The sequence below is a fragment of the Oryza glaberrima genome, chromosome 1 (assembly GCF_000147395.1).
Source record: "Oryza glaberrima chromosome 1, OglaRS2, whole genome shotgun sequence".
Classification (NCBI taxonomy): Eukaryota; Viridiplantae; Streptophyta; class Magnoliopsida; order Poales; family Poaceae; genus Oryza; species Oryza glaberrima.
This window is the reverse complement of record NC_068326.1, coordinates 35,752,080-35,778,140: the sequence shown is the minus strand read 5'-3', so window position 1 is coordinate 35,778,140 and position 26,061 is coordinate 35,752,080. Positions and strand designations below refer to the sequence as shown.

The following is a 26,061-nucleotide window of genomic DNA, read 5'->3' as shown; positions in this document are numbered from 1 at the left end:
ATCCAGCCACAGTCAAAGCTTTCGGCTTTCGTTTGCATGCATGCATGCTTGCTCGATCGATCAGCTCGCTACTTACTGGATACCAACACGTCTCATGTGTCTGCCCTGATTTCTAGCCGGCTGTTTCTTCGTACCCTAGCTGGAAATCAGATGAGCTCATCATCCTCACCGACTAATTATACTCGCTTCCATCGCACATCAATTTGCGGCGACGATCTGAAACTCAAAGTACCAATTAATTAACAACCTATACATCATTTATATGAGTATATTCCTACGTGTGATTGCATATTTGTATATATATTCAGTTGCTAACTCAGAACGCAAGCACGCTTCTAGCCAACAAACCGAAAGAACACCTAGCATTTGGAGACATCTGAACCAAAAACGAGCTCAATTTTTTACACTCCTTAATATATATACCACTGATCATTCAGTCCCCACTCTAAATTATATATATAAAAAAACAGTTCTTTTCAGAGTACAAAATACAGTTGAGTTACTAGTAGCATTCTGCTCGTACTTGTGCTTCTCCTTCCACACTTAGCCTATGCTCTCTCACTTGTCTTGCACTCTTCTCCAACTACCCTCTTCATCTCCACATTATTAAACAGCCCAAAAAACGGACAAAGAATGAGAACAAAACCAAGCAAGCCATCAACCACCACCTCTCTCCCTCTCCCTAATTAATATCTTCACCCTTCACTAATCACCTACCCTCATAGTGACCCTTACTTAGCTAATTGCCTAATCACAATTAGAAAAAGAAACAAAAAAAGCAAAAAAAAAAATCATCAAAAAGCAGCCAAAATACTCCTCCATGTAAGCTGTATCCACCACGACGACGTCCACTCCTCCTCTTCTTCCTCCTCTCCTCCTCTCTCTCTCTTCTTTCTCTCTCCTCGCGAGATCTGTGGCGTCACTGACCTAGCTTGTTCTTGCTAGCTGCTGCTGCTGCTTCGGCGGTGGCGGTGTGTGTGGCAATGCCGTCTCTCCGGCGATTCTTGGAGTTGGTGGTGGTTGGGATTGTTGTGTGTGGTGTCAATGGCGGGAGTGATGGTTTGGAGGTTGCGGTGGCGAGGAGGCAGCTGCACCAGCCGTTCTTCCCGGATCAGTCGTCGTCGCCGCCGACGCCGGCGCCGCCCGGCCCCGCGCCGCCGTTCTTCCCGGCGCTGCCGGTGCCGCCGCCGCCGCCGGCGACGGCGGGGCAGGAGCAGCCGACGTACCCCGCCCTCGTGCTGCCCAACACCGGCGCCGGTGGCGCGGCGGCGACGGCCGCTCCGGATGGAGGTGGTGGTGGTGGTGGTGGGGCGAGGAAGTCGAAGAGCAGCGCGTCGAAGCTTGTCCCGGCGATTGTGCTGCCGCTGCTCACGGTGGCCGTGCTCGGGCTGTCCATCGCGTTCTTCTTCACGCACCGGCGTGGGAATGCGGCGCGCGGGGGAGGAGGAGGCGGCGGGTGCGTCGGTGGCGGGGACGCCAAGTTCTTGCACCCGGAGAGGGCGAGCCTCTTCGCGCGCGACGAGTTCGGCGGGAGCGGCGGCGCCGCCGCGCCGCCGGCCGCGGCGATGGATTACCGCTACGTGGGGAACGCCGGCATCGGGCGGATGGACGAGAAGAGCAGCGAGACGACGTCGTCGGGCGACGAGGCGTCCCGGAGCACCGGCGGATCGCCGGAGCTCCGCCCGCTGCCGCCGCTGCTGGCGCGGCAATGCGGGCCGATGGGCGCGAGGAGCCCTGGCAGCGGCGTCGGCGGGTTCGCGTCGCCGTCGTCCGGCGACGAGGAATTCTACTCGCCGCAAGGATCATCCAAGATGTCGACCTCGCACAGAACGCTCGCCGCCGCGGTCGAAGCCGCTGTGGCCGCGCGCGACCGCTCCAAGAGCCCCTCGCCCGGCTCGATCGTGAGCACGCCGTCGTACCCGTCCTCGCCCGGCGCGACGATGTCCCCGGCGCCCGCCTCGCCGCCTCTCTTCTCCAGCCCCGGCCAGTCGGGCCGCCGCTCCGTCAAGTCAAGATCCGATAGCGTGCGCACCTTCGGCCAACCACCGGCGCCTCCACCACCACCTCCCTTCGCGCCGACGCTGCCACCGCCGCCTCCGCCTCGCCGGAAACCGCCGTCGCCATCACCGCCCTCCTCCCCACTCATCGAGAACACGTCGGCGCTCAGATCCACCACCACCACCGACACCACCATCCCAAGAAACCCATTCGTACAACCACCACCCCCACCGACACACACCCACGGACCACCACCGCCGCCGCCGCCGCCGCCTCCGCCGCCGGTGGGCTACTGGGAGAGCCGCGTGCGGAAGCCTGGCACCGGAACGTCCAAAGAAACCCGGTCCCCGGCGCTGTCGCCGCCGCCGCAGGCCGCCAGCTTCAAGAGCGGTCTACCCACCGACGCGTTCCCCGGCCGCCTCGCGGACAATGCGGACCACGCCGCCGCCGGCGGCGGCGGCGGCGGCGGCGACAAGTCGGAGGAGGCGACGCCGCGGCCGAAGCTGAAGCCGCTGCACTGGGACAAGGTCCGGGCAAGCTCCGACCGCGTCATGGTGTGGGATCAGCTCAAATCCAGCTCGTTCCAGTGAGAACTCCACCCAAATTCACAACCTTATTCAGTTCTTGATCTGTTTTTCTTTTTGTCTAAATCATTTTGTGGTGAATTCTTTGCAGGGTGAATGAGGAGATGATCGAGACATTGTTCATCTGCAATCCGGCGAACTCGGCGCCACCGAAGGAGCCAGCAACGAGGAGGCCGGTGCTGCCGACGCCCAAGACGGACAACAAGGTGCTTGATCCAAAGAAGTCGCAGAACATCGCCATCTTGCTGCGAGCTCTGAATGTATCCAAGGAGCAGGTCTGCGACGCGCTCTGCGAAGGTGAAGAACATGATCTTTCTCTTAACTTACTCATCACAATTTTGCCAGTTTCTGATGAACTGCATACTGCATTGAGTTGGGGATTTTTTTGAGATGTTTGAAGCAGTATCTGAATTGATGATACCTTCTAACTAATTGGATTCATTTTTCTCGTGGTTCTTGGTTGAACACACATGGAGCTTGTGAATCGAGATGTTTGTCCGTAGAATTTGGTTGGGCTTTAAATACATTGTCTGAAGAAGTGAATGCCAGCATACACCCGTTGGTGGTCGTTGCTGAATTTAGCCGTTTTTATGCTGAAACTGACTAGTAATTGCTTCTGGATGACTGAATTAGGTGCATAGAGTTATACCTGCGGTGAAGATGGTTAGAGATACCATTATTCTGATGTGAAAACCAGTCTTTCGATCTACTAGTATTACTACCGTAGTTGCTTGATATAGTATTACTACTTCTCTGCACATAGTCTTGACTTGGGTGCAAATAATTGCAAGATAGTTGCATTATTGCACTAAGTTTCTAGTCAAGTCAATGAGATTGATCCTTCCTATAGTATTATCCTTACTAACGTGGTACCAATTCACTGAGCAGGTAACACAGAGAACTTTGGAGCAGAATTGTTGGAGACCTTGCTAAAGATGGCTCCTACCAAGGAAGAGGAGATCAAATTGAGAGAATTCAAAGAGGAGACATCTCCTATTAAGCTTGGTCCTGCTGAGAAATTCCTTAAGGCAGTCCTTGATATCCCATTTGCTTTCAAAAGAGTAGACGCAATGCTTTACATTGCTAACTTTGAATCAGAGGTTAATTACCTGAAGAAGTCCTTTGAGACCCTTGAGGTGAGAATTATCGTTTCCGAGTTTCCTTTCATACTTATTATTATATTGACATCTTACCTATAACTAAGTACATGAAACTTTTCTTAACAGACTGCTTGTGACGAGCTTAGAAACAGCAGGCTGTTTCTGAAGCTACTTGAAGCTGTCCTGAAGACTGGCAACAGGATGAATGTTGGAACAAATCGCGGCGATGCACACGCGTTCAAGCTTGATACTCTACTCAAATTGGTTGATGTCAAAGGCACTGATGGCAAGACTACACTTCTGCATTTTGTCGTGCAGGAGATTATCCGAACGGAGGGCTCCCACCTCTCTGCTAGCAACCGATCAACTCCACGAACTCAGGCAAACCCTTTACGGGACGAGCTCGAGTGCAAAAAGCTTGGCCTCCAGGTAGTGGCTGGCCTCGGAAACGAGCTCAGCAATGTCAAGAAGGCAGCTGCCATGGACTCCGACGTGCTAAGCAGCTATGTCTCGAAACTTGCTGGAGGAATAGAGAAGATCACTGAGGTGTTGCGGTTGAATGAAGAAGTCAAGTCCAGGGAAGATGCATGGAGGTTCCATGATTCAATGCAGAAGTTCTTGAAGAGGGCTGATGACGACATCATCAGGGTTCAGGCTCAGGAGAGCGTTGCGCTATCACTTGTGAAGGAGATCACCGAGTACTTCCATGGTGACTCTGCGAAAGAGGAAGCTCACCCTTTCAGGATCTTCATGGTGGTCAGGGATTTCCTCTCAGTTCTTGATCAAGTCTGCAAGGAAGTTGGCAGGATCAATGACCGCACGATCGCTAGCTCGGTGCGCCATTTCCCAGTACCCGTCAACCCAATGATGCCACAGTTGTTCCCCAGGATTCATGCTTTGAGAGCTGGAATCTCAGATGATGAAAGTTCAGCCACTTCAGCATCATCACCTTGATCACCAGTAGTCTGCCAATAGAAATTTTTCGCAGAGTACTGTGGGAAACCTCCATAGGGCAGAGGGAGACCAACGGCGACGGGGTGTCAAATTTTTTTTTGAACCTTTTGTACCTGTAGATTATAGAATGTAAGAAGTTTTTTTGCAAATATTTATTTCTATATATAAGAGGAGATAAAATCTAGATCAGAGGAGGAAATAAGCAGTTCATGTGTTTGTCATCTTCAGTCTGTACATGACACGAGGTAGTGAAACAGCCTGTACAATGTACTAACAATTTCAAGTATGGCCAGTCTGCAGAATTCAAAGGTAAGCTGAACTCAGATGTACTTGGAACAGAAAACAAAATACATTGAATCCTAGTGCTGGACTGCTGGTGGTGCCAAGAAGAAAGAATCGATTGTGTTTTGTCACCATCTTTCCTGCACAAATGGTCCATACCACATACATACAACCATAGACTTTACCTGACAATTTCATCATTTTACAGTAAAAGAACCTCTCAATTACTTCATACTCTGTTCAGTTCAGAAATTTCACTGACGCTCAACTCAGAGGCTGACATTCTGAAGCCATGGAAGGCTCAAGTAATGGCTGGATTTTCTTACATTCTAACCCGTTTCAAAAAACTTATTTCACATGTAGGCTCCCCAAAAAAATTATCACAAAAATAGACCTAGAACTCAATGCCAGAGTCCTCGGCTCGATGATGGACGTCTCAATGCCATTCTCGTTGACGCTGAGGATTTGGGCCAGTCTCCATGCAACAGATCTCCCGCACCATCATCACCATATTCAAGTCTTTGATGTTAAAAATATAAAAAGGCAAATAAATCATGATTTATCAAATTTCCCCACAAATTTGACAACCTAATAACAAATTAAGGAAAGTAAATCAAGATACATTGATTCATCAATTTTCCATGAAATTTGACACCAAATCAAATAATAGGGCTCGGAGAGGATGTGGAGAAGAGAGGAAAGTTGTTCATAGGTGACAAAGGGTCGGCGCCAAACAAACTAGCACTGACCCTCGAGTTTCATCGCCAGGATCTTTGGCGCGGAAACATTCCACTTCGGTCCAATAGCCTTGGCGCCAAATTATGGGTCTATTTTACAATAATTTTTTTTAAAAAAGTCTATTTACCAAATATGTTTCAAAAAATGACCAAATTGTAAAAAAAAAACCAGCAAGTAATGGTTCAATCAACTTCCCATTTTGAGCATTTAAACATACATAATGCCTGTAGCTTAACTAACTGAACATTTCATTTTCCATGTTAGCTAGAATTCCCATGGCTTCATGGCATGCATAATAGAAGTAGTACTCCGGGGAGAGAGAGAGAGACTCAGGCCTCGTTTAGTTCTCAACTTTTTCTTTAAACCTCTAACTTTTCCATCACATCAAAACTTTTCTACACACATAAACTTCTAATTTTTCCATCACATCGTTCCAATTTCAACCAAACTTTCAATTTTAACGTGAACTAAACACACCCTCAGACTCTCAGAGACGGTGGTTTGGGTGGCAGCTATCGTTAGGTCCCCATCCCCATGTGAGGGTGACAACCATGCCTTGTAGCCATGCCCACAAAACGTTGTGGCATGGCGCCCCCTTTCCTACCAAACTCTTTCCTTGCCATTTTGCAAACCCCACATGGCTCACTTTGTCTCCTACACCTTGTGGATTCTCTTCTCTAATGAACTCAAATCATTGGACCCCAAAGCCAAGAAAAAAGCTCTTTGTTTTGGCCTCCAAACACACACACATGGATCAATTTGGCTGCAAATGAGATGCATATGTTCGTCAGAGACTATGATTAAAGAACTATGAGCATGCTAAGGAGAGGAAGCAAGAAATAGTCAGAGGTGATCAGGGTTTGCATTTCCTTTTTGAAAATAAACACGCTTCTCACCATTTACTGAAAACCGATAAAAACTAGCAAAAACCAACAACTTTTGGTAATGCCATACGAAAACCAGCTAAGATTGGTTTCCACAAACCATCCATTAGCGGTTTCACGAAAACCGATCGGTTTTATGAATCTTGGAGGTGATACTAGGTCTTAGATTAGTGGTAGCAGTTGGGAGTTGGAAGGTAGAGAGGACCCGGCCATGGCAATCTACTGGGGTAGAAAAGATTCTGAATTTTGGAAGGAGAGAACAACTGAACAAGCAAAAGAGGATGAATGACAGGTACTGAGTACTAGTATGATTTGGAGATGTGCTACTCAATTCTTGCAATGACGCTAAACCTTTTAAATATTCCTCCGCTACATCAGTCTCATGAGTTGCATGTGCAAACTACTGTTAGTAACAATATCAATGATGTCTTATGAATGTGCTGTGATTGCACTGTCCATGAAAGTTAAGCACTCTGAACTCTGAAGGCTTTTTGCTGTGAACTCTTCACCGGTTGTGAATGATGTGTGCACAAACCATAAATCAGAAATCAACTAGAGTAGTAACATCCAGTAATATGTTTATTTTTTTTCTTCAGAAACTTCTTAATCGGGGATATGAGCCTGACAGGTTACAAAGATGTCAGGTACTTGAACAGAAAACAAAGGCTGCTAATTAACTTATTTTTTGCTGCTTCAGTCCAAGCAGAGCTCCTTCAAAAGAGGCAATTGATCCTTCAGCCTGAATCTACCTCTACTTGATCTAGCTACTACTACTTTGCTTTTCACAAGTAGAAAGCAAGGCAGCTTCTGCACCACATGGCATTCCTGATAAAATCAGGGATGCTAACACAAGAAAAGGTGGCATCTTTATCGTCTAATCAGAATAATTACGTACTTGAAAATGTTCCTCCATTGTACTACCATGCAATGCAAAATTGCAAAGAAGAAAAAAAATGCTTTGGCCTGTCACGTGAGGAGGAATTGCCCACGAATCAAAGCTTTTTCATGCACCATGGTTCTCACTTTTCGCAAAGAAGAAAGTTGCAAGGTGTGATGCCTTGTTTACGTTATCTTTAAAGGGAGGCGTGTCTCCTGAACGGGCTCCCGTTCTTCTTCAGATCAGAATATATACCAGATCGAGCTATTTCTCTGAGATGCTCTGAGAAAGGTTCAGGTTTGTGCATGAACCAGAGCAAAGGAAGCCAAAAACAAGATGCAAGAGAGTAATAAAAAAGAAGAGGACATCTTGGGCCTGCAAATGGAGGTGATCACTGGACCTAACCAGTTGACAAGAGGCCCTAAATGAATTAGTTATTGCAGGCCGAGTGTCACACTGTCACTGATGGATCAGATCATTGACTAGTTTCACACAATTGACATCTAAGCACAAAAGAAAGAGGCAAGGAAATGAGAGCAGAAGAAAAAAAATGTTTAGAAAAATATCAAATAGGGATGGCTGCGGTGGCTTAACCTTCATGGATTCTTGTCAGGCCTACTCTAGTTCAACCAAATGAACTAAATTTCATACTGCCTTTTACATTGGTTAGTTCAAATATGAGCTAACCATCAGACATTTCAGAACAGAGAGGGTACTTCGTAGCCAGTGTTGTGTATTTATACTTTATTTGGTTAAAAACCAGAGTGGCTCAACAGGTAGAGTCCATCCCTGTAGCAACCCCTCTACAGAAACAGAAAGAGTATAACCAACAATTCTAAGAGTGCCAGCATCAGAGTACATCTGAAAGCTCTGAACAGCTAGGCCCTTGCAACGGCCTGATTCCTGCTCCTGACGCTACCATCATCAAAATCCAAAGCAGCAATGCAACGGCATGAAGCTCCATATAAAGTGACGAGAGAACCATTGCAATTTTGCAAAGGGGCCAAGCTCTTGATGAGTATCCGTAGATTCTTGTTGACAGAATAAAGAGGCAAATCCTACAACAGATAGGCCCCTGAACAGAAAAGAAAGTGAAGGGGCCAATAGCTTCTATACAGGTTCCATGGGGGGCAATAATGGCAGGTCACTTTGTCCTTCACCAACCATCAGTCCATCATCAGTGACCTAACAGAGAAGACCTCGGCCCACCATCATTTAAAGATAAAGGGATATTCAGAGACTAGAATGTTAAACACAAACTTTTACAGTTTTACTACACTGGTAATTGCTTACTGGGGCCTACTGAAGGACAACCAAAGACTGATACAACAGCAGCAGCAAAGAAGCATGGAGATTATAAGCGTGAGGGCTGTAAACATGAGTGTTTGGCATTGATTCAGATTTTATTGGTATGGGCAAACCTCTGAATTTGATCAATGACAAACTAAATAGCACATCTGAGATGTATATCAATATAAGATACACTATTATGATGATGAATAGATACACTACATATATCAATATAAGATACAACAACAGCAGAAACGATTACTGTGTAATGTTCCTTTACTTTCTTCAGGATGGCCTAGTTCATGTCAGCTTTGTTCTCAGCGTCATCGCCCTTTAAGAAGCGCGAGAACCACCGGGCCGATGCTTTGGGATGCCGGGAAAGCCCATTTTTGTAATCAACATAAACAATGCCAAACCTCTTGGTGTATCCCATAGCCCACTCGAAGTTGTCCAGGAACGACCATGCGAAGTACCCACGAACATCAGCACCATCCCTGCATCATACAGTTAGTTGCATTAGTTGATTTTTAGCAGAAAACACTTAGACGCGTGGTAAACAGCAAGCAAAATCAACTAACTTGATTGCTTGTGCAACTGACGCGAGGTATCCTTTGAAGTAACCAACCCTCGTCGTATCATTCAAGACTTGGTCAAGCGTTGCCGATTGATCATCTTCCTCATCCATGCCTACATGAGAGAAACTATGGTAAAGGAAGCAAATATCAAATGTGACAACAATTTGAAGTGTGCTCGCAAAAACCTTTATCATCAGGTACAGTACTAGCGTAACAAACATCATACCGGGACATTTCACATACAGGATTGACAAATTTAATTCACTCCAGATTTCCAATAATGTTTTACTTTTACTACTTTGCATATTCTGACCGCTCCAGAAATTAAAACAAGGAATGGCCAAAGACTGTATCAAGAAATTTGCTTCCAGACCATATTTATAGGGTTCTCCAGCTTTGGTTTTTCATGTCTCATGTGCTATCTCTATAATCTATATAGACCTAGTAATGCATCAGTTGTGAGCTGTAGCTCTCATTCCTGAAGTGAAGAGTGAAATAATGTAAACCCTCAGAATGTAAATCGGTTCACTGCTCAATAGTCACAGGCAAACATACAAGTTAATTATGTAGAACAAAGGGGCATAAAGATATATATGTTAGAAAATTCTATGTTGCATCACATTCATTTTAGGAGGTATGGAAACCTTACCATTCTCAGTTACATATATCACAGGATTTCCATATCTCTTTGCTGCATAATTAAGTAATTTCCGGAGGCCCCAAGGAACTATGAAAAGCCACTCAGATGCGGCCTGCAAAAATGTTGACATGATATGTTAGGACATAATCCACAGAATTTACACGAGAGAGAGAGAGAGAGAGAGAGATCAGTTCTGACCCTTTCACCAATTTTTTCACCAGTGTTCCATTTTTCTGCAAAAAGTAAACAAATGTTACAAATAGTTTGATCATAAGGTTTCGCAAAAATGGAAGATATCATTTCATTTTGAATAACATAAAGGAGATCGCAGTAACACAAGCCAAACTGCAATAATGCTAGTATTGCCACGCGGACCAACAAATTTGCAGTGTTTTACTCCAAGAAAACAGTCTGGAAAAATGAAACAGAGGAGTTATGTGGATTTCAAGTTCGTTAGTAAAGCGCTTGGCAATGGAGATGGAGTTAACAGAAAGGTTACTACACAGGTACAAACTGACAAACTGTTCTTTTAACTAGGCAATGGTTGCTCTTGCACATAAATTTAAAGTTTGACTCTTGCTAATGAAGCCTCTTACATCTATTATAAGCGGTTCAACAGTTTTCAATGCCTATGCATTACATTCTTTTGTTTGAAGTATAATTGTTGTTTGAGGTCTTATGCTGCAACATTTGTGTAAGAGAAAGATTCTGCTGTAGCTGAAGAATTGTACCTATTCTCTCCACTTGTTGTACTCGGTAAAAATAAATATCTTCTGGATCCTGATGATGAGCAATGAATCTTGAAGTATAATGATTTATTCCAACAAAGTCAATTTTGTTCCTGATAAATTCTTTATCTTTCTCCGAGAAGGTTGGAAGATCATCGCCCAGTCGCTGACGCATACTTTCTGGGTAATCACCGAAATATATTGGGTCCAGGTACCTTTAAGGAAAAGTAGCACCTATGTAAGACTATGACACGCAATATCCTAAGCCTCCCTGAGCCAAAAGATGTGGGAGCATTGTACCATGAAAAAAAAAATGTTACAATTTCTCTCGGTGTATACACAAAGCATTTATGCCTTGTGGGAGAAAATTCAGCATTTTCCCCATGTTTCAGGGAAAAAAAAAGATGCAGGACAATACTGTGCAAAGCATAACATTATACCATGAAAAAACATTTTTTGCCTTGCAGAAAAAAATGGTAGAAGCTTTCCCTTGTTTCAGAAACAATATTGCAGCATAACACTGTGCCAAAGGTAGCTAATGTGGGAAACTGTGACGCAAGTAATATGAGCAGAAATTATACCATCCTAGCTGAAAGTCAAGCCTTCGTTCTGCAGCAACCTGATCTTCTGTTTTCTCTGAAAATGGCTCTGCCCATTCACAATCGACAACCAAGCCTACTTCACCACCTTGCACAGCCTATTTTTGTATAATGTAAAACTGTCAGGAAAATAAAATGTTCTTCAACTACAAGGAACTGATGGAATAATGATCAGGGTGCCCAAATTTTCTGCTACCATATCTACCAATGGAAACACGTATCATCAGCACCAATGTCCTGACATAGGATTAATAGAACACAACCAATGTCCTGATATATTAGTATATCACTGAGACAGACCTTAAATTTCCTTCTGTAAACATCAACAGCAGCAGCATGAGCCAAGATTTGGTAGTGGGCGGCCAAGTAGCATCTAGCAGTTTCCCCTTCACATCCTCCAGGTGCAAAATGTCCAATTCCGTAACCATTAACTGCAGTTTGAAGAGGCTCATTGATTGTTATCCAATGCTTTACTCTGTCTCCAAAATTTGCAAAGCAAGCTTCTGCATACAGTGCAAAGTACTCCCTGGGATATTTTTGACAGTAAGAAACTCACATAAACCAAATCAAGTTTGCAAGCACTTTAAACTAAATCACTCATCTTAATAATAATATCCCTTATAAATTGGTTATATGGCTGTTTAAATGACTTTTTAAATCATAGTGCAAAGTAAAGATGTCGTAGTGTCTTACACGATCTTATCAGAAAGCCAACCACCCACAGTCTGCTGAAGATTATGTGGAAGATCCCAATGATACAGAGTTGCGTATGGCTCAATACCTACAGCCAGACATGTCATTGGTTAATAACTAGAAACATTGCAAACTTGTAAGGTATTAAGTAAAGCATATGCCACCTTTCTCAATCATGAAATTTATAAGGTCATTATAAAAGGCAACTCCTTGCTCATTGACATTTTTCCCCAGGCCATCTGCAGGCATGATAAAATTAGTCTCAATCATAGAAAGATGATCTGAAGCATTACTGATGAAAAAAAGGATGTCATATATATCTGGAAATGCATGGCATGTGCAATTTTTGTATGTGAAGCTCTCATGTGATTAGCTCAACATACCAGGAAATATGCGTGGCCAAGATATAGAAAATCTATAAGCACGGAAACCCAAACTGGCCATGAGTTCAATGTCTTCCTGAAAAAACTCATCACAGACAAGAAGTTACTGCTCTATGAAAAAAATGCATTGTACAGAAATATTAAAGTGGTCTATGAGGGAAAGGACTAATGTTTGTTTAGAACAAGTTTCAGGGATTGTTTGCAATAAAATTAAAATGAAGCCAGTGTTGTTTCCCTTTTTTCCTTGAAAAGAAAGACAAGGAAGGCAATTGCTACCTTGTATCGATGGTAATGATCAACTGCAACTTCTCCACTGCTCCCATCTAAGATACGTTCTGAAAAGCACAAGCATTTGAACATTACCAAATTAAATTGATAGGCGCCAAAAACATAGAACCCAGGTAAACAAACCTTTGTTTTCTGTGAAAACATCCCATATGTTATCTCCTTTGCCTCCCTCCCGTCTCGCCCCTTCAATCTATACAGTAAAAGATTCATATATACATGATTTCCATTTTGGGAGAGAAAGGAAGTAGCACGGCTGTTCTTCTTCCTTCTATGAAATGAAACAACAGCAAAACAAACTTCTTTATTCCCTGCACAAACTTCTTTACTCAATGTTCCTCTCTTCTCTTTAGTGAAGAGAAAGTAAAATACAATTAGGCCTTATTTGTTTAATCCACACCTATTGTGGTGTGGAATTATTCCTCCTCAATCCCCTCCAATCACTCTCTCTTGAGGATTAACCAATCAAGGCCTTATTGGGTTAAAATTCTCTCTTGCCATAGCCTGTATTTTCCATTTTCAACTAAAGGTTGCACACCAATTTTAGTTTGTCTGTTAACCTTTTTTTTTCCCCCATATATCTTCCTCATCCAACCATCGACTCATAAAAAAATTTCCACAAAAGTGGCACCTGGGGCCGATTGAGTATATGCACAAAAAGTAAGGCACATCATGAACATTAAATCTCTCATACAGGAGTTCTACACGCAGAATGCCAATTCAAGCTGTCCGTGTGATCAGAATTCACAGTAAAACCAATCCACAGCTAAGTCTAAGCTGATCAGCAAGTTGAAACCGAAAGGGTACAACATCCACAGTGATGGCGCCACCAGAACCGAGAGCTACACTCACCCAAAATCCCAAATAAAGTTCTAACTCCATCCCTTCCCACCGGGGTACAGTACACTACTACTAGTAGTAGCTAGTCTAGTACAGTCACCACGGGCAGCAAGCAGATGCGATGCGATGCGACGCGACGCGGGCGGCGAGTACCTGGTAAGCGGAGGTGGCGACGCCGAAGACGAAGCCGTCGGGGAAGTCGCCGCGGGTCACCTCCGCGTCGCGCCCCGTGCTCCCCATTCCCCCCGGCGGCGGCGGCGAGGAGGAGGCGATCTCCGCAGCGTGCGCGACGCGTGGCTCGGCAGGTGAGTCGCGCGCCTCGCGTGGTTTCTGCCTGCGACGAGGCGTGAAGAAGACTTGTGCAAATAAATAGGAGGAGAGCCCACGTGAGCGGCCACGGGGGTGGGTGGCACGGGGACGAGGCGGTGGGACCCACCGCGCAGGCTCTGTCGACCCGGGAGGTGGCCCCACATGTCATACTGATAGAGGCAGGAGATCCGGATCTCGTTTGCGCCCCCACGACTCTATGCCCCCCCCCTCCCCTTCTGTCCTTTTTGTCGTGCTTAGAGGTTAGTAACTGTAGTTCTTGCTAATTACTCTATCGAAGTCTTTAAAATTTTTTGGCCGGTCTTTGACTAATGGCTTGTTTATGGCATGGGTTTATATATTTCAAAATTCATAATTATATCGAGACTGTTTCATAAGGGGACATGATCTTGCCATTTGTTTGAGGTCAAACAGCCCAATGTGCAAACACGCCGTCAAAAATACAGCATCAGCAGCAGCTTTGCATCATTCCATACAGTGACAGATCATGTGGCCAAGCTTAACAAGACGGGAAGTTAAATCGAACGAAAATTTGCGTCACAATTTAGAGCAACTTGTTCGAAAAACAAACAGCAACGAGAGCACTACTTCGAATAGAAAATAGGCACTATTACCAGCCAACTTGTTCTTGCCATGCCCATGAACAAAATGTGAGAGGATGCCGGCAGAGATTCCACTACAGAAACTCAGCTCACATTCAGCTCATCTCCAGTGGAGGAACAAAGCAAACCATGTCATATTGTCACTGCAAATAATCCTTTTGCAACTTTGCATCAGACCAAAATAGTTTCATGAACTCAGGATCTGATTCCGACAATCACCATGGACGGTCACTGATTGCTTCATTAGTATATAGTACTCCCTCCGTTTCGAAATGTTTGACACCGTTGACTTTTTAGCACATGTTTGACCACTCGTCTTATTCAAAAACTTCTGTGAGATATGTAAAATTATATATCTACATAAAAATATATTTAACAATGAATCAAATGATACGGAAAGAATTAATAATTACTTAAATTTTTTGAATAAGACGAACGGTCAAACATATGATAAAAAGTCAACGGCGTCAAATATTTCGAAACGGAGGGAGTAACTTCATTTTAGCTTTACCTAATGAAAGAAGACCTTGATCATGGCCAATCAATGCATGATTCCTTCTTGTCTGCATAGCAATTGAATACATTATCAAAAATCAAACAATAATATATTTTGTGGTTGTGCGGCTCGTGATAGCTTCCACCCAACAGCCCGCTCACAGATAACCAATCGGTACACATAACAGCAGCAGCTAGACACAGCTCCTGACGAAGTAAGAAAACCGTCGATGTCTTTTCAGAGGGTGACGACAAAGGCTTGGAAGTAGGAGACCAGACAAAACTCTAAAATGACATGACGCAATTCTTTCTACCAAATTCAATTACCACAAGCTGTTTCCAATTTCTCACAGCTGATCACCCAACAGACACTGATACACTGAAATGAAAACGGTCTGTTGTAATAGATGCAAGGGATTAAACCAAAAAAGTTTACAATTATCTTACTACATTATGGTAATTCTGTTAGGTCAGTTGTCACTTTGTCAATAGTAACAGGTGATCCAATAAAAAAGTTCCAAGTAGAGTTTGCCTATTTAAGGTGGGAGTACAAACAAAGGATTTTCCTGGCACGACTTTCTCTAGACTCTACTACACTTCTCTAAATATAAATGTCTGTAATGCTAGGCAACTTGGTAGTCTGCTCTTTTTTTGTTTTGGAAATCAAGTCAGAAAAAAAATCAAAGCAGCACAACATATGATGTGTATAGTTGCTCCAATACTATTGAGCTACCAGTCACCATAAGACAGTGATACAACACCAACTAAGAGCAAGCACATGACTAGTAATACTAACTGAATGCAACACAGCAATTCATCATGCAAGAGAACTGGGAAGAGGCTATTACAACGACCAGGTCCAACCGACCAAATACAATGAAACTATATATATTATCTGAATGGTGGTGCACTCATATAGGAACTAAACTATATTTATCAAATAAAAGCTATCTACTTGCACACCAAATTATTCATGCATGTCCTAGTACCAGATCAATGAAAAATATCTTCCCTAAATCAGATTCCGATGCTTGAATAAATTATACAATCACAGTTTACTGCTAGTCACTGACATTTTGGTATTTTTTTACATCATAACTGTCTACATGTTCTTTGATATAAGGTTCTAGAGGTACCTGCTGCAACACTGACATTTTTGTTCTGATCTGTAGCTCTGTATTCTCTCCTTGCAAGGCATGAGATCATATGGAAAATAAAATATGGAATTCTCTCAGTTCTAAAGAAGTAGGAATTCTAGACCAAAATTAAATCTCTTCCTGTCAGTCTAGCACTTACAATATAAATGCAAGATTATTGTAGCATCTAACAACAAACAGACACAAGTACAAAAGCTGATGTTTCTCATAAGCTCACCAGAGAAGCAGAGAGCAAAAGAAAGCACTGCCCCAAAATTGATTGGCAGCTGTGTCACTGCAAGCATACCGAAAAGAAACTATGCTTCTTGGCTGGCTTTTGACAACTCATCCATTTCCAATTCCTTGACTGCTGCTATAAGGCTTCGAGTAGTGCCTTTAAGGCATAAACCACCATCCTCCATTTCCTTCAGGAGATTCTCAGCAGTTCTCCAGTCCAAAGCCTTGAGACAAAGTGACTGGATAAGTTTGTTGTACTCATCCATATTTGGCTCCATCCCATCTTCCTTCATCTCCTTTAGGCACTCCAAGGCCTTCTCAAACTCCTCCATCTTGCAGTAACCACGAATAAGTGTGTGATATGTAACCCTGCTTAGTCTTGGATGAATCTTCTTAGCATCACGAAGTAGTGCATGGGCTTCATCCATCATGCCTCCTTTGGCGTAGCCACCCATGATCACACTGTATGTATAAATGTCGGGGCAGATCCCTTGGTTCTCCATCACTCTCATCAAACCCTTTGCATCCTCCATTTCTCCATTTTTAGACAATGCCGTGATGACAAAGTTAAACACTGCGCTACCAGGAGCTGGGCCTAGATTCACCATCCTCGTCAGCACTTTCTTTGCATCTTCCACGTTGTTTGTCTTACACAAACCATGTATAACCGCAGCATAGGACTGGCCAGCATCCTTAAGAGATTCCCCCTGGTACTCTTCCAGCAGCTCAAGAGCTGTATTAATGGTCTCGTCATTCCTCGCCAAAGCGCTAACAACGAAAGTTAAGGCCGAGGTCGGAGCCTGCACCTTCTTCTCCTTTGCAGCCATGTATACTGAATGTGCCTCCTTCACCTTCTTCTTCTTGCAAAAGAACGTCACAATGTCACCGACCTTCTCGCCATCGGGGAAACAGCCAGAGCCAACCATCCCCTCGCAAACTCTCCATGCAGCATCAACCATGGACTTCCTCCCAGCTGCTTGAATCGCCAGATAATAGCTGTCGCCATCCGGAGCACATCCTAACTCACTAAACATGTCAAACGCCTCCAATGCAGCCTTTGACTTCTCGAGCTTCCAGAACATCGCAAGCAGTTTATTCAGCACCTGTGTATTCACTGATCCAGGCACAGCTCCCATTTCCTTAACCAAATCCCAGAGCAAATACACATCCATCTTGTCAATCCCATCGGAATCAGCGATCTTGTCGACGACTATCTCGAGATTGGCGAGGCTCTTGGCCGCGGGGTTGTTCTTCCCGGCAGATTTGAACAGGAGGAGCAGCTTTTTACCGGAGCAGCTCTCGGCGGCGGACACGAGAATGGCGGCGAGGAGTGGCTCGTTGAAGTCCACGACCATGTCGGCGAGGGCGGAGGGGATCTGATCCTCGGGGGTGGACTCCACGACGGCGCGGACGCGCGCGGCCAGCACCTCGTCGACCACAGCATCGGCGGGGTCGGGGGAGGCGTCGGCGGCGAAGACGTCGTCGGCGTCCCCGGCGTCCTCCTCCCAGAGCGAGGCCAGGTTGTCCTCCCCGGCTTCGGTGGGATCAGAGGCGAGGCCATCCTCCCCGGCATCGGCGGGATCAGAGGGCGCGGAAGCAGCGCCGCCGGCGGCATCCGGGAGGGGCTCCGGGGAGGAGGAGAGGAAGCGGAAGAGGGGGCGCGGAGGTGGTGGCGCCCGGGTTAAGGCTCGAAGTGGAGATGGCGGTGGTGGCGGGAGAGTCCTGCGGATGGAGGAGCGGAGGAGGAGGAGAGCACGAGCTCCCGAGCGCCGCCACATCTCCTCCTCGTCGGCGGCGGCGGCGGCGGCGGCGGCGTGGTAGCTGTAACGTGTGGAGGCGGAGGAGTCACTGGTCGAGTCGAGGTGGGAGGCGGAAGGTTTCTTTCTTGCTTTCTAGGGTTTAAGGCCTTGATGGCGCACTGGACCGGGCCTGATAATTTTTGGGCCGATATGAAACTTTTCTCTTTTTCCCCTAAACTAAATTACCAGTTGTTTTCAACACATTTAGGGCTGTGTTCGGGAGGCACGCAAAACGGAGCAGTGTTTAGCGCGTGATTAATTAATTATTAGGTATTTTTTTTCAAAAAAAGATCAATATGATTTTTTAAGCAACTTTCGTATAGAAACTTTTTTTAAAAAAAACACATCGTTTAATAATTTGAAAAGTGTGTGTGCGGAAAACGAGAGAGATGGATTGGAAACTGGCACTTCCGAACACAGCTTAGGTCTTCTTTGACACGACTCCATAAATCTATAAATTTAGATCCACGATTCATGATTACGTTGATAACATTTAGATAAATCATCCTGTTCCTATTTTAGATGAAATATAAATTTTTAAATCATTATAATTCAACATACAAACTTCAAATCTATTATAAATCTAACAACTGAAAGACGGGAACTGAGCAAAACAAGGCCTATAAGCCTCATTTCCAAGAATCATCGCCTTCACTTTCGAGATAAGTTGAATCCAAATATTCGATGGAATTTTCAGCATTTCCATGGAACATATTATGATGGACTCTTGTACTGACCAACAGCAAAGGAAATCAAAGCAGATGGATTTTATTCCTAGCGACACCAGGTTTGAGTTTTTTTTTTTTTTCCGGGGGACACCAGGTTTGAGTTACATACTGTAAGACACAAAAATGACATTCAGATTGAGCTGCTCATTTCCAGGTTATATGATTCTACTGTCTATTGAATCCAGCAGGCTACATGTCAAAGAAATAAAAGATACATGGATCCTTTAAGAAAAGCAGCAACAGGTAGATTTGCAATATAGTAGCAATCTCCACCCACACAACACACATCTGAATGTGCATCTATGCAGTGATCTCGGATTTGGCATTCTTAGCATTTTCTTCATCTTTGGTTGATGCCGCTGCTGCTCTGTCCTGCTCTTTCTTCTGAGCCCTTATCAGTGCACGTCTTGCCCGGGGACGCATCTCACGCACTTGGCGTGGTGGCATCACAAAAGGCTCAAGAGGGCGATCATGGAATGGGTGCTCATTTCCAGAAAATATCTTCAGTTTGTGATCCCTGTCCTGTGATCAGAACAGTACATGCTTAATAAGCAACAACATTATATGAAAGCTTTAACAATTTGAAGACGAGAATTGTAGGAAAACATAGATGTTTTACCACACACAAGAGAGGAAAAGACTTGATTTCTCGGACAGAATAGAGTTAAATCATATAACAAAGAAACACCATAAATATCAGTATACAACTTTCATGTTGAATATGAAACCAAGAAGATCTGGTTGGATTTTATGGTAGTTCTCTTGAAAATCCCCACCACATAGAAGAATTGTAAGATATAGAAGCAGATCACTAGTTCAGCAAAGGCACTGCAGAAACCATACCCTAAAAGCTTACGTGGTACATATGAAGCGAGACCCCTCGCAACCATCCTTATACCAGTTCACAAAAAAGATCCAAGTGTTTGCTAATAAATGTATATCATTAAACAATGAATAAAATGAAAAGTAGCATTATCACTTGTTCACCAACGAGAAGACATACTGTCTAGTGTGAAAACTTAACTGATGTTGCTACAATTAAGAAATAGAAGCACCCTTGTAAAGATGCGTACAACAATAATTACAGTGTTACATTTCAGACAACTAAGGAGTGTATAGATAGCACCAAATAAATCTATCATCAAGTCTCCAATCAGAAACAAAGAGAAATGATGTTTCACTTACATCACGCAATCTATTGCGAGGAAGCATGGGCATGACAGCTTTGCGAATTACTTCAGTTGGGTCTTTTTCCATCTGGTCCTTGAGTCTTCGTTCCTTTAAATGGCCAATATACCTATTTGAAAAAACACACAACAGGCAATTGTAAATAATAAAACCAAAAGGTATTCAACAGTATTAGCTAGAAATATACAAACCCTGTGTGCCAGTAGTAGATCTTATCGGTCATTTTTCTTCCTGTGACACTAATATCTTTCGCATTAAGCACAACGCACATGTCTCCGTTTTCCACATGTGGTGCATACGTTGGCTTGTCCTTGCCCTGAAGCACAACAGCTATTTGGGACGCCAACCGTCCAAGGACGTATCACACAAACAAAGGCTTGGTAAAAAAACCATTACCCATTAATATTTTCTTAACAACTGGAACCAGCACAAAGTTGGTAACCTGGCCCTTTGCGTCAAATACACGCCATCTCAATCCATCTAAATTGATTCTTCTCAAACCTGCAAGTGCTTTCTGCTCAGTTCAAACAACAGGACTGTCAGTACCAGTACTTCAAATTTAGTAGGTTGAAGCTCAAAAATCTTATCTTATTAATGTAATTCCAAACTAAGAGACCGAAACTATAGGCTAGATGTAGAACAGGATTCATATTGGATAGCTATCTAGATGTTTCAATTATAGACTCCATTCCTTTTCAAGGGGAAACAAATGTATACAGCTTCCTTCGCTCAGTGCAATATAAACACAGATATGCTGCTTGCTGTAATAATGAAATAATCAAAAAAACTTGATTTTTCACCATTCAATCAGCATGTCACTGCAGATTCTGTATCCCTACAATTTTTGGGGGTATTATGAGGAATCATTGGCAGGATGAATACACTACCAGAATCACAATACGTAGCAAAGGCAACTCAAAATATATATCTACTATTGTATAATTGTATTCGATCATCAATACGCCATCTAGATCCATCAGCACACCACTGTTTATTACAACTTTAGAGTTTCACAACTCATGAAGCTAGTCCACATCAAGAACTGATGTGAATCTCTCTATACTGAACCTAACTGGCCTAACTGGCTCTACCGTGAATGGATGTACTACACGTTTGCGAAAAGCCAACAGCTCGTCCCTTGCCCGTGGTATCCCAGCTGCTACAAACGACCTCCTGCAGGCCACGCTACAAACGACCACACGCAGGTTATGCTATCTCTAGGATCAGACTCACATTTCATCAGTATCAAAGCCTAAAGGCAAGACAAACACGCATGTCGCTCTGGTATCTGACGGTTTCAACCAGCTGCAGTATGCACATTCTCAATCAGCAGACAACCAAATAGACCCCATCTCGGCGATCACCCACTCTGACTGCGGCTACAACAACACCGGTACACTACATGTGAACGAAAGCTCATGCCCACGAGGAGAACCTGATGGGCGACGGCTCCCGCCGAAACCCAAAACACCACACATCCCTCCACCCCACCCGGTGCTTTGCGGAGAGCACACGCGCACAAGCTCCTATTCCACGGGGCACCGCGCCCGCGCCGCCGCCGTGGGTGGATCCAGGTTACATTAGGTCTCAGCGCCAGCCGAAATATGCGAGAGGAGGACAGCGCGGCTCGCTCTACGGAGACCTCGATGCCATCTACCGGAGAGGAGGTAACTGACCTTGAGGTTGCCGGTGAAGGCCGGCGGCGCCACAACCATGTTGATCTCCCGCGGTGGACTTGTGGCCGGAGACGAGAGGGGAAGAGGCGGCAACGGCGGGGGAAAGGAGAAGACGATGGAGTCGTGGGAGCGAGCCTCTTTTGTCTCCTTAGTGCTTAGTGGGCCCCACAGGCCCGCCTCATTATATGGGCTCAATTTGGGCCCAAGTTTGGCCTTCTTCAGATTGGGCTCCTTTCGTTTCCAACGAGTTTGAGCCATTTTTTTTACCTCCCTTTCTTCTTCTTTTTTCTTTTTCTGAACGCGCACAATCCTTGCGCATCGATATATTAGAAGGGAAAAATATATTTTACAACTAATACCTGTTAGTCATCAGGGTAACAGGAAATAGGGGGAACACTGAAAGACAATCGGGCGCCTGTAATCAAGGAAAAAGAGAAAGAGCTTGTATATTTGCATACATTCTTTCAAAATTTGCATAAATTTCACTTGCTTTTTAACAAATTCAAGTTTATCCTCCCAAATAAACAAAAAAAAAATCTTTTAAATCCTCCCTTGCCGCTCACATCGGCAAAGCAATAATAGCTTGCAGATGATTTTCTGCACCCTCCATGGAAGCAAACGAAGCCCAGAAATGACATGGCAAGCAGCTTTCACGTAGCTTTGTGCTAAGTGCAAACTTCACCACCAAACCAAGCCATCTGCAACTCTGCAGCAAGGCTGCCAAGATAGATCATCGACGTTAACCCCGATGCGATGTTTAAGCTAATAATCCAAGTCAAAATCATACCTTGCCATGCTCTCCAAGCTACTCCGATTTTCTTTGATTGATGCGGTAATGGACAGTACAACTACCAGTACAAGATCCGGGTGACAAGCCAAGAAAACGCGGCCGCGCGGGAGGAGGATGGAGAGGAAGAGGCAGCGGCTGGTGATCTCTCTTTCGGCGCTCTGCCTCGCCGTCGCCGTGATGTCCGGCGCGCTGCTGCCGCCGCGGGCGTCGGCGGCGGGAGGGGTCGGGAGGAAGCGGCGGTGGGCCGGGTTCGACTACTACGTGCTGGCGCTGCAGTGGCCGGGCACCGTCTGCCGCCAGACCAGCCATTGCTGCAGCTCCAATGGCTGCTGCCGGTGACCCCCCATCCCTCCCTTTCTTGGCTAGTTTCGCCATTGTCAGCTTGGATTGATTTGCTCACCTGGTGCTTCTCCCCCTTTTCCGTCTCTGCAGCTCACATCCGCTCAAATTCTTCACGATCCGTAAGTGTGTATGAGTTCTTGCGGATCAGAAGCTAAATTGATAATCGATTGTATCAATTCGTGAATTCATATTCTTAATTTGTTGGAATAGATGGGCTGTGGCCGCAGTACAGCTATGGGGGATGGCCATCCTGCTGCAGGCCAACCACATTCGACGGCAACAAGGTGGCTGCCAACCACCCATCTTATCTTCAGAATGGGATATTGGGATGTGGTCGTTTTCCCCCCCAATTTGATGAAGAACTGCTAGCTTCTTGCTGTAAGATTGGCATGTCAATGTGGGTGTGTATTTATCTGGTTTTACCTTGTGACAGATCTCGAGGTTGAAGACGATACTCGAGGAGTACTGGCCGTCCTTGTACTGCGGCTCTTTCTCAACCTGCTTTGGTGGGAAAAGGCCATTTTGGGTGCATGAGGTAGACATTGGTATCTAAATGAGATATGTGATTTGATGAGGAGAAATTACTGACATCTTACCCTTTTTTCCTCTTGACTCTTGTTCATGTGCTGATGCTTTACTCGACATTCGTCAGTGGGGTATGTGATTTCTGAACTTGTTGTTCTGCTCCTTAATGTTGTCAAAATTGTTATTCCTAGATAAGATAAGTACTACAAAATTCCTTTTGTTTAAAATATCATGTTGCCAATGCTTGAGAAAAGAATCTTTATAGTTTCTTACACCATGAATAATTCCTGTCCTCGAATCACTGAAGACAGACTGACTGCATTCCATGAGTTTTTTTGAACATGACAAATTCAGTTAGTTCCTCGTATGTATTAAAAAGGGACTGCTTTATGTCTTTTTTACGTATAATTTATCTGGTCACAAACAGACAGTTCAGAAGCTGCATGAAAAGGTTTGACCTCTAATTGGCAGGAGCATCCCAACCTAAACTTTCCTAAGCGTGCCAGATGATGCGGCTCCATTTTTATTGTATCTAATACTCCACATTTTTGGGCAGAAACTCATGGAACATGTGGTTACCCTGAAATACAGGATGAATACGACTACTTCTCTACAGCACTGTACCTTTACAGCAAATATAATGTGACGGTTAGTGGATAGTATTTGGTTTCATGATATGAATTCGTGAAACTATAAATAATCACCTCCCATCTTAATTCAATATCCCGCGTCAAAAAAGAATCTTAATTCAATATTATATACATATGCGCAAGGTATTTGAGGTTGTAACATTTCCTCAGCACATTGATATAGTTCTCACTCTGGTCTTGCAGAAAGCTCTGAAGAAAGCACATATTTATCCTAGAGGAGGCAGGAAATACTTAGTTGGTCATATCGTCTCTGCTATTGAATTTTCCTTTGGGGCAATGCCATCTATTGTGTGTAAAAACGGCTCAGTTCAAGAACTGAGGCTCTGCTTCCACAAGGATTATCAGGTAATTTTGATGTATTTGTGAGTGAAGCACATTATTATGTCATCATGTCCTTACATATTCAGATTTGATTAAATCGGTCAAAGTAGGAATTTCTCCTGTTATAGTGATATTAGAAGGGCAGGGCCTAATTTTTAATCGAGTCACAGTAGGCCCTAGATTATGCAATAACAAAACATACATATTTTTTCAAAACGGCTAAACATAGAGTGTTGAGATAGACAACTGGAATGGATATCCCAGGCTCCCAGTTCTCAAGTGTCCTTGAAATTATTATTTTTACTATGTGGCTTTCGTGATAAACATTTATCGTCAAGTGCAGATTCTTCTGAGCATTTCTCAAATTCATAATTGAACTAAATAGCGTATTTTTGCAGCCTCGCGATTGCTTAGTTGAGGGTGAGAACTCTGTTAGAAGAAACCATTGCCCTCGATACGTCACTTTACCATCATATAAACCACACGGTGAGTTATCTGTTTGTGCCAATTATCAGTCACTGAAATGAACAGACAGTACATGCAATAGAAACTATGTTTTCTGAACTTCTGAAATAGTACTAGGTTTTCTGAAATAGTACTAATTGAACAATATAGTTCATTTAATCATCTTCTTCTTGAATTTATGTGGCTTTACCTTCTCTTGTTTTAAAGATAGGTTTTCTGAAATAATTCTCTCAGTTTTGACACTTATTATCTGGAGAAATGCATGCCTTGTGCTAATAGAACAATAGTATAATTGTTTCAGTCATCTTCTGCAATTCATGTGACTTTACCTTCTCAATGAAAACATACCTTGTTCATCCCATGTGTTTTCCCTTTTTCTGACACTCCGGTTGCACTTGCAGCATTTGGCAGTTCTACAGAAGGAATCAGTAACCAAGTCAACGTTGAGCACCAATCATATCAGTAGATCTCACATCTCACTGTGAGTATTCTACAATATAAACACGGCTCTGATGACTCAGGAATGAGATGTACAGCAAGAAACCCACCAGGCACACATACAGTAACGTCTGCATCTGTAATTCTATATGCAATTCAATTGATTATAAAGCAACTGAAAATCCCATGCTGAGTTATGCAGAACTTTTACTGCATCTCAGTTTCTGTAAATCTGTAATTCTGAATTGTCTGCAAATTTGCAGCATCCCGTCATTTCCAAATTCAAGCGCGCCGTTAACAATTGCCAATCTCATGTTTTTGTGTCAAAACCATTGTGCTAGATTTCATAATTTGTCAGCAGCTATAATATTTTCGCTGAATATCACATCACAGCGTTTATGTTCTCAGCGAATATTTCGCTGAAGTCTGGGAGCTTCGTGCTCTCTGTTCCGTTCACTTTACGCATCTCAACCTATCGCTGTACAAGCGCCTGCTTTCTGATTGACCTCGGATTATTTGCGTTCTAAGATTTGTTTGATCAGATGCTGATTAATGTCACCTTTTGGCCTTAATCATATAAGGAATATTCCAAAGTTACCAAATCCACATGCCATGGCATCCCGGGCCAAAATGGTAATCAGCCTCCGGTTGCTTCACCTTGCAGGGCTCTGTATCTTAACCAATCTGGAAAAAAATTCACATGAATTCTGAGAAAAAATGTGTAGAAAACAACTCGAATACTTCAAAGCGAATAACAATCCATTTGAAGCCCACTACTTTGAAAGTTTGAAATGGATGAATTTTGCGGAAAAATATCTCTCGATAAAAATGCTAACCACCAAATCACTTGTAACTAACTGAAAACAGAAATGGTGCAGTAATTTCTGATTTG

The 26,061-nt window shown here is 44.0% G+C and overlaps 5 protein-coding genes across 9 annotated transcripts; 2 read left to right on the top strand and 3 right to left on the bottom strand.

Moving 5' to 3' along the window:
• The first annotated feature begins 655 nt into the window (after window positions 1-655).
• Window positions 656-4,949, top strand: LOC127786084 (formin-like protein 1). The gene is made up of 4 exons (XM_052313411.1): window positions 656-2,584; window positions 2,674-2,879; window positions 3,471-3,718; window positions 3,809-4,949. Exons 1-4 carry the CDS (start codon window positions 984-986, stop codon window positions 4,634-4,636), a joined length of 2,883 nt encoding a protein of 960 aa, XP_052169371.1. The 5' UTR covers window positions 656-983; the 3' UTR covers window positions 4,637-4,949.
• Window positions 4,950-8,750: 3,801 nt separating this feature from the next.
• LOC127752470 (beta-glucosidase 4) lies at window positions 8,751-13,788 on the bottom strand. The gene is made up of 13 exons (XM_052277854.1): window positions 13,604-13,788; window positions 12,737-12,803; window positions 12,602-12,660; window positions 12,326-12,401; window positions 12,107-12,181; window positions 11,943-12,030; window positions 11,550-11,775; window positions 11,232-11,347; window positions 10,654-10,865; window positions 10,121-10,155; window positions 9,932-10,034; window positions 9,286-9,394; window positions 8,751-9,201 (listed from the first exon to the last, which is right to left on the bottom strand). The coding sequence occupies exons 1-13, from the start codon at window positions 13,688-13,690 to the stop codon at window positions 9,003-9,005; spliced, it is 1,452 nt and encodes a 483-aa protein (XP_052133814.1). The 5' UTR covers window positions 13,691-13,788; the 3' UTR covers window positions 8,751-9,002.
• Window positions 13,789-14,083: 295 nt separating this feature from the next.
• Window positions 14,084-18,128, bottom strand: LOC127753546 (pentatricopeptide repeat-containing protein At3g02650, mitochondrial). Of its 5 annotated transcripts, none has more exons than XM_052279029.1 (3): window positions 16,011-18,128; window positions 14,891-14,942; window positions 14,084-14,735 (listed from the first exon to the last, which is right to left on the bottom strand). In XM_052279029.1, exon 1 carries the CDS (start codon window positions 18,023-18,025, stop codon window positions 16,328-16,330), a length of 1,698 nt encoding a protein of 565 aa, XP_052134989.1. In that variant the 5' UTR covers window positions 18,026-18,128; the 3' UTR covers window positions 14,084-14,735; window positions 14,891-14,942; window positions 16,011-16,327. The 5 variants fall into 5 exon arrangements, with proteins under 5 accessions (XP_052134989.1, XP_052134992.1, XP_052134994.1 ...); XM_052279032.1 differs by having other exon boundaries at window positions 14,084-14,710; XM_052279034.1 differs by having other exon boundaries at window positions 16,249-18,128.
• Window positions 18,129-18,774: 646 nt separating this feature from the next.
• LOC127772010 (uncharacterized) lies at window positions 18,775-21,755 on the bottom strand. Its single transcript, XM_052297983.1, has 4 exons — window positions 21,639-21,755; window positions 20,154-20,476; window positions 19,960-20,071; window positions 18,775-19,296 (listed from the first exon to the last, which is right to left on the bottom strand). The coding sequence occupies exons 2-4, from the start codon at window positions 20,231-20,233 to the stop codon at window positions 19,075-19,077; spliced, it is 414 nt and encodes a 137-aa protein (XP_052153943.1). The 5' UTR covers window positions 20,234-20,476; window positions 21,639-21,755; the 3' UTR covers window positions 18,775-19,074.
• Window positions 21,756-22,296: 541 nt separating this feature from the next.
• Window positions 22,297-25,487, top strand: LOC127772032 (ribonuclease 2-like). The gene is made up of 9 exons (XM_052298001.1): window positions 22,297-22,763; window positions 22,861-22,889; window positions 22,981-23,054; window positions 23,204-23,305; window positions 23,423-23,426; window positions 23,852-23,943; window positions 24,129-24,290; window positions 24,665-24,752; window positions 25,133-25,487. The coding sequence occupies exons 1-9, from the start codon at window positions 22,543-22,545 to the stop codon at window positions 25,195-25,197; spliced, it is 837 nt and encodes a 278-aa protein (XP_052153961.1). The 5' UTR covers window positions 22,297-22,542; the 3' UTR covers window positions 25,198-25,487.
• Window positions 25,488-26,061: the final 574 nt, after the last annotated feature.